Consider the following 9,647-nt stretch of genomic DNA (forward strand, 5'->3'; position numbering starts at 1 on the left):
CGAATGGACTCCGAATCTGGCTGCAGCCCTTCAACCAATCGGTTCGCGGTTCAACCCATAAGCAGCATCCTGGAGCGGCGGATCAGCCATCATCGGTCGGGATGCCGATCAAGTGACGCCGGCCCGCAGCTCCGGCACGCTGGCTTCCGCTGGCCGCGTTATTAGACTTTTTATTTCGAAGCCATTACGAGCGACCATAAAATGACTGCAAAGAAGGACAAGGACTACAAGAATCATAAACACGGCAGTGGTAAGTTCGAAGAACGGAGCCCCCCGCCGTGGGACGGTTCTAATGAGCATTTTCTCTCGCTTCTTCCGCCCGATTCGCAGAGTTAAGTGCTACAGCGATTTCGTCCAAGTTGGACAGCCACCTAGCGAGCCAGACGGCAGGAGCGACAGCGACAGGTCTGATTACGGCCCACGATCCACTGAAGCGCACCAACAAGCCCCTGATGGAGAAGCGACGGCGGGCACGCATCAACCAGAGCCTGGCCATCCTGAAGGCCCTCATCCTGGAGTCGACGGTCAAGAGCAAAACGGGCGACGGCCAGACGAAGCACTCGAAGCTGGAGAAGGCGGACATTCTCGAGCTGACCGTACGCCACTTCCAGCGGCACCGCAATCTGGACAACCCCGGGATCGACAAGTACCGGGCCGGCTACACCGACTGTGCCCGGGAGGTGGCCCGCTATTTAGCCACCCCGGAGCCACCGCCCCTTCCGAGCGTTCCGACACTGACCGATGCCGGGTCGAAGGCACGGTTGCTGCGCCACCTGGACAACTGTATCGCCGAGATCGACACGGAAATATGCCCCAAAACGGGTGCCGGTGGACCGATCGGCAACGGTGCATCGGTGGCGGTCTGCGCAGGCGTTCCGTTGGATGCCAACGGGAAGCTGGTGGACGGAGCGACGGTCGCGCTGTATGACGCGACGGCCATTACGGGTCTCAAGAAAGCCAAAGAAATGATGGAGTACGCCGGGGTCGGCGGTCAGGACGGGAATCCGCTCGATTACAGCAAAACGAACCGAGAGATCGGCCGATCACCGTTCGCGTACCGGGGCTCTCCGACCGACCTGGGGATGCTGACCCCGAAGCCTGCTCCACTGGTAGGTCCGAGACGTGAGACGTGGACTCCGGTCGTGGGATTGTCTGTTTCACGTGCGTCCCTTCCCCACTTACAGCTGCACCAGGACGAGAACAACAACCGAGGGGCCACGGGTGGCGGCCACAAGACGCACAAGGCCACCATCGGAGGGCACCACACTCCGGGCACGAACCTGGAGGAGATGATACTGGGCAGTGAGATTGCCACGACTTCCGGGGGCGGTGTAGTCGCGGGCGGTCACGGCACCGTGACGCTCAACAAGATGCTTCTGGGGGGCCACCAGCAACACCCGAAGCTGATGGAGATGGCTAACCTCAAAAACTGTCGGCTCGACCCGGCGGCCATCAAGCACGAATCGGCCACGGCGGCCGCTCTGCTGGCCAACGGGTACTCCACGACTTCGTCGGCCGTTTCGTCCCCCACACCGTCGGCCAGTGGCATCATGGAGTCGGACAAGGATGTGTCCAATGTAGGTGCAACCCGGCTTGGGCTTCAGCAAAGCCGCTGGTGCTAATCGAACGCCATTTTGCCATTGCAGCACTCGGAGCACGGCATGCCGATGCCACCCTCGGCAGCCTATCCTCCGGCCGGCCAGGTGGCACTCCTGCTGCCCGACCACTACATCCAGCTGGCGAATGCTCTCGGGCTCGGTGCCGGCTCCCAGCCGCTGGTGGACCATCCCGCGGCATCGACGTCGGCAGCGGCCGCAGCTGCAGCAGCGGCAGCAGCGGCAGCAGCGGCAGCCGCCGCTGCCCTCTCCACAACCGACTTCGAGACACTGATCGAACAGAACCGACGCCAGGCGGCCGTTCTGGCGCACGAGAAAATGACCGTCTCGGAGATGCTCGGCGGACTGCACGCACTTCCGGAGAACGTGGACGAGAGCTACTGGGAGCTGTACAAGAAGTCGCTCGGCATTCCGGACTCCATCAGCAAGCTGAGCCTGAGCGACGTCCGGGCACTGATGGCCAAATCGATGGGCTCGGTGAAGGTTGAACCGCCCGGTGGCGGTGTTGTGGTGCCGCCACTGCCGGCAACTGGCGTACCGCCGCCGGTACCGGTGACCCAGGTCACAAAGATGGAGATTGACGATCCCCACCACCAACACCACCAACATCAGCCTCACCATCATCACCATCATCATCATCAGCACATGCATCCGGAGCACCAGCAACACAACCATCATCCTCTGCACCATCATGGGGGCGCCGGAGGATCGGCTGGTTCTCCGGTCCATGAAACGACGACGGCGGCGCCGACATCCCCGGTCAAGGCTGAACCGACTCCCCAATCCCCATCTCCCGAGCCGGAACCCGTGGTAGTGGAGCACCCGGCGCGTCCATCGTCCGCCGGGAGTGGTTCGCAGGTCAAGAAGGAATCACCCGATGGCGATGGCGACAGCCCGATGGTTGAGGTTAGCCAGGAAGCGGCAGCGGTTCCGTTCGAAGAGGGAGGCGATCGGCGGAGCGTGAGCCCAGCATCGACGGAAGATCACCGAGCATCACCGGCCAGCAGCAGTGGCGGCAGTGAACGGTGCAACAACGGTGGAGGTGGTGGCGGCGCCAGCGCACCCGACAGCATGACGGGTTGCCAGATGCAATCGCAAACGTGGCGACCGTGGTAAACCGGACCGGACCGGTGTTTGTGTGTAAATACTCCTCGATGCATGTGCAATATACAGTATAGGCCTATAGGTTGGGTCGGTTGGTCGGAAGGATCTCGATGGCGGGTTCCGCTCCCGATCGCTCTCACTGTCGGCAACTTCATTCGCTCCCGCGGTGCCAATCGGAGTCCGTGGGATTCTTTCTGCGCCAACGAGGCTTTTAACGCACCGTGATTAGACACAGTGATAGAGGCACACCTAGGACACCGAACGCTTCACACTCGAAGCCCCATGAAGGTGTAACCCAATTCATTTTTGCCACCCTCTAGGAGCAGTTTGTTGTTTTAAAACGTTTTCGGGAGCGTCTTGCACAGGAAAGGAAAGGTGAAGTAGAGTAGAGAACAGGCGCGCTGCTATATGCCCTCTAGGTCCCTTATGGTACTTGTACGTGGAGTAGTCCTGTCCTGCCGCGCGCCAGTGCGTTGGCATCCGGAGAGTGGTCCGTGATGCCACAACGCCATAGCGAAAATGAGAAACGCAACAGAATTGAGGTAGCTGACAGAATTGATCTAATAAAGTAATATACATTTAGGTGATTCAAGAAACGCCGTTTTAGTATATTATGGTTCCGGTTTGACACTCATCGTAAACGGTTCATTGATCGTTTCAATCATACAGTGCGTCCAGTTGGTTCCCGATTCTGGTCCTTCCACTTTTGTTGTTGCCAGCGGCATGCTGTCCTTGAGCAGCATCGCTTCCGAGATTTCGTCCGCCAGCGGTACCGGCGGAGGTGTGGAAGGAGGAGTTGCAATGCGGATCGTTTGATTCGAGTTCCCCAGGTTCAAGAGCTGCAAGTTTTGGCCACAAACGGTACGTCTTTGATGTGACTTGAGATCATTTCGCTGAAATTGAAAAAGGACACAAAATTACAAACAGAGCCGAGGGTCGAGACCGGAATGCTTTCCACTACCTGCGCGTAGGCGCGTCCACACGAACAATGGTAAGGTTTTTCGCCCGTGTGCGTACGGATGTGGATGACCAGTTTGTCCTGCCGTGCAAATCCTCGACCACAGGTTGCGCAAATGAATGGTTTTTCGCCTATAAGTATTCGATTATCATTGCAACGTCCAAGCGCCAAGGAAGGCTAACCCAATTGGAAGACATACCCGTGTGTTTGCGCATATGCATAGTCATGTCTGCCCGCCGCGGGAAACCCTTTCCACAGTGCGTACAGTGGCAGACGCTTTGTCCACTGTGACGCCGCAGGTGTAACGTCAAGTTGCTCGACGATCCGCAGCTTCGGCCACAAATATTGCAGAGGTACAGCTTCTTTGGTGCGTCGATCGGACTGCCATCAGCTTGCTGGACCGCTGATTCCGGTGCTTCTTTTCGGTGCGTTTTGCGATGATTGACAAGGTGGGAATTGGATCTCATTCGTTTGCCACAAATCTCACACTCCACAAAAGCGGGTCGGTTCTTTGGTATCTCGTTATGGTTGACCTCTCGCTTTGGCACGGTGCTTACCTCCGAGTTGGGGATCAACGGCTGCGTCCCGGTTGCTTCTGCGTCCACGTCATCGTTTTGTAGCTACAAAAAATCAACAGTTTCAGTTGCCTACATTCTAGCGTTCTTGTATCTATTGTAAGGACTAACCGGCGTTTCGGAGACCGTCCGTTGCTGTTGCATCTTGTGCTGCCGCCTGTGTACGGATAGATACTTCATCATCGTAAATGTTTTCCCACAAACTTCACACCCATAATACCGATCGTTCGCATGCATACGCAAGTGGTCGATAAATTTGTCCTTCAGTGCGAACACCTTAGCACACTCCGGGCACTCCCACTGGCTTTGGGGATGAAAGTTTAGGTGATACTTTAGCAGCTGGAACGACGAGTACGCTTTGGGGCAGAAGAAACACTTTCGAATCTTCGGCAGCCCATCGTCCGGCGCATGATCGCATTTCAGGTGATGATTAACCATTCGTTTTCCTCCGGAAAAATGTTCTCCACAAATCGGACACTGGCCACTGTCGGTGAAGACCCGACTGCCTTCTTCCGTTGAAAGCTCTTCGATGCGATGGTCGCTTGCCTCCTCCGGAGGCTCTGTTTGAACAACGGCTTGAACCGTTTCCGTGTCACATTCGCAATCGCCCGCGACGCTTTCATCACATTCGATAAATTCAACGCGGAATTCTTCAATTAAATTCAGCTCTTCGCTTCCCACGTCTTTGGCACATCCAGTGCGAAGCCATCGTCGTAAACTCAGACACGATTCAATACACTTCTGCCGGAAAGCAATAATTTCCCGAGTGAAGGCAACACACCGGGCACAGATTAGCTGCGGTAGGCCATCGTTGTGAGAAATCTGAAAAAGGACCGTCCGCAAAACGTGAGAAAAATTGCCGAACACAGGTGGAGAATCTTACCGCAAGCTGCGTCAATGAGGTCACTATTTCAGGGATGTTTTCCGTTTCAGTGCCGAATAGAGGCTGCAAAACGCAGTCTTGGTCGAGACACAATCGGCAGATGGTTTCCGATGCCAAAAAGTTCTGCATTGCGTTCGTTACATGGACTGGCCGATTCCGATGGCGATCTGGAAGTGTTTACGTATTTTGTTTAAACATAAAACTGTCATTATCAGCTGAGCTCATAACTTGGCTGCCAGCTTTTGCAATCTTTGGAAACATCGCAGTAAGCCTGAAATTAAAGAGTTGAGCTGTTACAACCATTCAGTCCGTTCAGTAAAACAAACATTTTATTTTTTTAATTATTTCCTTTTGCCGTCGGAGAGAGTAAACCAAGAACCAAAGTCCACTTTGTTGCGGGCCATTATTAAGCTGACGGATCCTGTCCCCGAACTGTCAAAATGCTCGGGAGAATTGTCGAACTTTCTCCCGTGCTGTCACTGCTGGGACTGTCGAGTTGTAAACAAAATCGTCGCCAAACCCGTGTGCCCGTGTCCGTGGGAGTTCATTTACCCTGTTTCGATTATTTGCGTAAAAATACGGACCAGCTTCGACCCGAGGACCGTTTTTCGTTTGACGCCACTTCGCTGCTGCTGCTGTACTCGTTCACCGCTCCGCCTGGTGGCCAACCTCCGCTGGTGATGGAGAACGATAAGATGGAAATCTACGAATCACTGATACGCTGGCTAAGCGTACTGAATCTGACCGCTCCGCACGCAACCGTCCAGCAGCTGTGCGATGGTGTGGCCCTCGCGCAGGCCCTCAATCAGATTGCACCGGAAGTGTTTACCGACGGGTGGTTGGGAAAGATAAAGGCCGATGTCGGGGCAAACTGGCGGCTGAAGGTGAGCAATCTGCGAAAGATAGTCGACGGTGTTTTCGTATACTATCAGGACGAGCTGAGCCTGCACCTTTCGGAGGAGCTGCGCCCGGATGTGCTGAAAATGGCGGAAAAGGGCGATCCGTACGAGGTGGGCCGATTGCTGCAACTGATACTGGGCTGTGCGGTCAACTGTCTCGAGAAGCAAAAGTACATCACGCAGATCATGGATCTGGAGGAGTCGCTGCAGCGTAACATTATGGCCGCACTGCAGGAGATCGAGTACATCTGGCAGGGTGCTTCACCGTCACGGAACTCTATCAACACAATCGGAAGCACCACAACGACCCCTGGTAGCACGTTAGTTCCCACAACCACCAGCACACTTACGCTTCAGGATGATCGTGACACGTTGGCACAAAAGTGCCACGAAACCAACAAGAAAATGCTGGTGCTGATCGAGGAAAAGTCGGCCCTGCAGCAGGAGATTACGCGCCTGCAGGGAATTGTGGGGCGCTACGAAAATCCGAACCTGATCGGAGACGATGGTACGTCGCTCGGACCAATTCAGCTTGGTTCTTCGCGCTACAACGATCTGCGCAAGCTGGTGGATGGCCTAAAGGACGAGTTGCTGCAGGCTGAAACGGCTCGGGATGATCTGAAGATGAAATCGGTGATCCAAGAAAAGGAGATCGCCGAGCTGCACCAAAAAATCGACGAACTGCACGGTGCCACGGCCGAAATCGCACAGCTAAAGGACGAAATTGACATCCTGAAGGAGGCAAACGAGAAGCTTAAGATCTGCGAAACGCAGCTGCAGACATACAAGAAGAAGCTGGAGGACTACAACGATCTGCGGAAGCAGATCAAGCTGCAGGAGGAACGGAGTGCCGAGTACCTGAAGCAAAATCTGCAGTACGAAGAAGAGGCGAAAAAATATGCCGGTCTGAAGGGGCAGGTCGAGTTGTACAAGAAGGAGATACAGGATTTGCACGCCAAACTGGACACCGAGTTGGACAAGACGATCCGGGCCGAGTTCGAGTACAAGCAGCTACAGGGCGAGCTGGCAGTGCTGCAGCGTGAAAAAGAACACCTCCTCGGTGAGCGGGACTCGCTGAGGGAAGCGTTCGATGAGCTAAAGTGCGGCCAGGCGATCGGAGCCGATGGGACGGATGGTTCCAGTGGCCGCGGGACGGCTATGTCGAAGGAACTACACTCGAACGATCTGCACGGACGGATCGAACGGCTGGAACGTGAAAATAAGGCACTGCGCGAAGGACAGGGTGGTCAAACGGCGCTGGCGGTAAGTTCATCAACGTCCTATTACTTACGGTGTTCAACAATGAATTTGTTTTCAAAACCAACAGCAATTGTTGGACGATGCGAATCAACGCAACGAGAAGCTCCGGGAGCAACTAAAGACGGCGAATCAGAAAATTCTACTCCTCAGCCAACACCACTCGGATGAGACGTGCTCAAAGAGGTAGAAAGTGGCCGAATCCTGTTTCGGTTTTGCAACTACATTATTTTGTCTTCTTTCGACACAGCGAAATGGAGCTACACCTAAAACCAACGATGGACATCAACGACCAACGGTCTTCTCAGATGGACGAGACACAGCTGCAGCTCGGAAATCTGCACACGAAAATCGCCAATCTCGAGGCGGCTCTAGTGGCGAAGGATCAGGAACTTCATGCGGCCGACATGCGCTACAAGAAGTGTGTCGAAAAAGCGAAGGAAGTTATCAAAACACTCGATCCTCATGCAATCAACGGTGGGTGAAACTCCGGTTCCGAAGCGATTGAGCAATTCTTTATTCACCATTTCATTTGTCATCCCTTAAACAGAAGCAATGATGCTAGACAAGGCACATCTTGCGAATGACTCTGTCGGCGGAGGTGGGCCAGCGGCCACCGATGGAATGGTGGCCACAACCCCTGCGGTCACTGTGCGACCCCCGATGGGCCAGCAAGAGGAGCAACTGATTGCCACCGCATTCTACCGGCTCGGTATGGCGTGCCACCGGGAAGCAGTGGACGCACGGCTCCTCAGTGGCCCCGGGCAGAGTTTCCTGGCCCGCCAGCGGCAACCGGCCGCACGAAAACCACTGAACGCAAACTTTGGCAAAAAGTGACCGTTTGACGATGAAGCATCCAGCTTGTGGCCGCAAGGTGCCTTACTCTAGCGCTCTAGCAATCTGAAGGAAGGGATTTCATCGGGACAAAGTACCGTGTCCAGGCGATGGTTGAGTTTTTTACTCACTTTCGGACATCTTACTTTATATTGTGTATTATTTATTTTACACTGCAGATATTTTTATACATTAAGATGCAATCGGAACCATAATCCAAATATATAGCGAATGTAAAACGTTTGACGAAATCAACGTTGCCGAGTTTGTGTCTCAATTCGGGAACTCACAGTTTTATTCGCCAATCGAGGTAACAATAATTTAACACTAATCGCATGGTCTAAGATTCCATCTTGTCTCCGTTCATTGCAACCTTGTCGATCGAAACGAAATCGTCCCGCTTGACGCTCATTCCGGCGTCAAGCATCCGCTGGGCCCACCGAACGTTTTCCTGCACCGCCTCTACCTTCTCGACCGGTGTCCAGGTTTGGTCGTGTTCCAGTTTGTAGCTGCCCAGGTGCTGATGTTGGCAGCCGCCCGTCGATCCCCACTCGTCCGGCGACAGCATGCTGAAGTACGTTTGACCAGATTCGCGGCGGTAAAGGTGGTAAACTTTGCCTGGTATTTTGCGAAAATTGCACGCCGCATGGTGCAGCTCCTGTGCGGTTTGCGTTTCCTCCAGAATCTTTTTGGCCTGCTGCTGCAGGAAGCGAACCTGCTCGGCAATCAGCACCAGCTTCGCACACGCATTGTTCGTAACGGCCACATCCGCGGATTGGATTTCTTTGGCAAGGCTCACAATGTCGTTCGCCTCACGCACCCCGGTCCGATACATGCTGACGATCGGTGTTCCATTCGGGGCCGGGTTCCGTTCCACCAGTGTCACTGCGGGAAGGAATAGAAGCAACATGCCATTTAAAAAGCGATTAGTCGTAGGCTTTCTGGTATCACTCACCCTTGGACAGCGCATCCTGATAATCCTTTGCTGTTGGTTCGAGGGCCATCCTTTTCATGCTGTTGCGAAGCACACGATCATCGAAGGAGGCGATCTGCGGGCACCACCGATAAGCGTGATCGGCTTATCAGCTACGAAAACTGACTAGCACGGGAAGGATTTTTTGAGACCTCTCACATTCGCAGATTGTTTACGAACAGCAGACAACATTTTCACAAGCAAAACATTCAAACTTTGGGCTGTTTTGACATTACACGAAATTGACAATTGCCTACAGGGTGATGAGGCAAAAGGTAGTTAGATATTTTGCAACACATTCTGCACTGATTATTGCCCGTTTTTTGGTAACAAAAGGTCATTTTATCATTATGTTACAATTTGCATTGAATTTCAAGTTGCATCAGTGCGGTATTTCAGTCATTCAGCGCGCTAACAACCATTCGAGCAGTATTCGAGCAAGAGGCTGTCATAATCTGTCAACAGCGTGTGTGCGTATAAGTTGGTGTGTGCGGTGCGCGCGTGTGCCGAAACTGCGGTGCCACACGGGCCGTAAATAAACGACCTCA

At 54.0% G+C, this 9,647-nt stretch overlaps 4 protein-coding genes across 4 annotated transcripts; 2 read left to right on the forward strand and 2 right to left on the reverse strand.

Annotated features, from left to right (window-relative positions):
* Positions 1-201: 201 nt before the first annotated feature.
* Positions 202-2,732, forward strand: LOC131208147 (uncharacterized). The gene is made up of 5 exons (XM_058200796.1): positions 202-250; positions 331-1,109; positions 1,185-1,577; positions 1,647-2,162; positions 2,259-2,732. The coding sequence occupies exons 1-5, from the start codon at positions 202-204 to the stop codon at positions 2,730-2,732; spliced, it is 2,211 nt and encodes a 736-aa protein (XP_058056779.1).
* Positions 2,733-3,331: 599 nt separating this feature from the next.
* LOC131208148 (zinc finger protein 569-like) lies at positions 3,332-5,264 on the reverse strand. Its single transcript, XM_058200797.1, has 5 exons — positions 5,137-5,264; positions 4,365-5,075; positions 3,878-4,298; positions 3,682-3,809; positions 3,332-3,613 (listed from the first exon to the last, which is right to left on the reverse strand). The coding sequence occupies exons 2-5, from the start codon at positions 4,689-4,691 to the stop codon at positions 3,332-3,334; spliced, it is 1,158 nt and encodes a 385-aa protein (XP_058056780.1). The 5' UTR covers positions 4,692-5,075; positions 5,137-5,264.
* Positions 5,265-5,690: 426 nt separating this feature from the next.
* On the forward strand, positions 5,691-8,358 carry LOC131208688 (protein hook). Its single transcript, XM_058201508.1, has 4 exons — positions 5,691-7,298; positions 7,363-7,478; positions 7,543-7,769; positions 7,843-8,358. The coding sequence occupies exons 1-4, from the start codon at positions 5,817-5,819 to the stop codon at positions 8,127-8,129; spliced, it is 2,112 nt and encodes a 703-aa protein (XP_058057491.1). The 5' UTR covers positions 5,691-5,816; the 3' UTR covers positions 8,130-8,358.
* LOC131208690 (uncharacterized protein C1orf50 homolog) lies at positions 8,329-9,308 on the reverse strand. The gene is made up of 2 exons (XM_058201509.1): positions 9,082-9,308; positions 8,329-9,011 (listed from the first exon to the last, which is right to left on the reverse strand). Exons 1-2 carry the CDS (start codon positions 9,137-9,139, stop codon positions 8,467-8,469), a joined length of 603 nt encoding a protein of 200 aa, XP_058057492.1. The 5' UTR covers positions 9,140-9,308; the 3' UTR covers positions 8,329-8,466.
* Positions 9,309-9,647: the final 339 nt, after the last annotated feature.

Source organism: Anopheles bellator, chromosome 2 (assembly GCF_943735745.2).
Source record: "Anopheles bellator chromosome 2, idAnoBellAS_SP24_06.2, whole genome shotgun sequence".
Classification (NCBI taxonomy): domain Eukaryota; kingdom Metazoa; phylum Arthropoda; class Insecta; order Diptera; family Culicidae; genus Anopheles; species Anopheles bellator.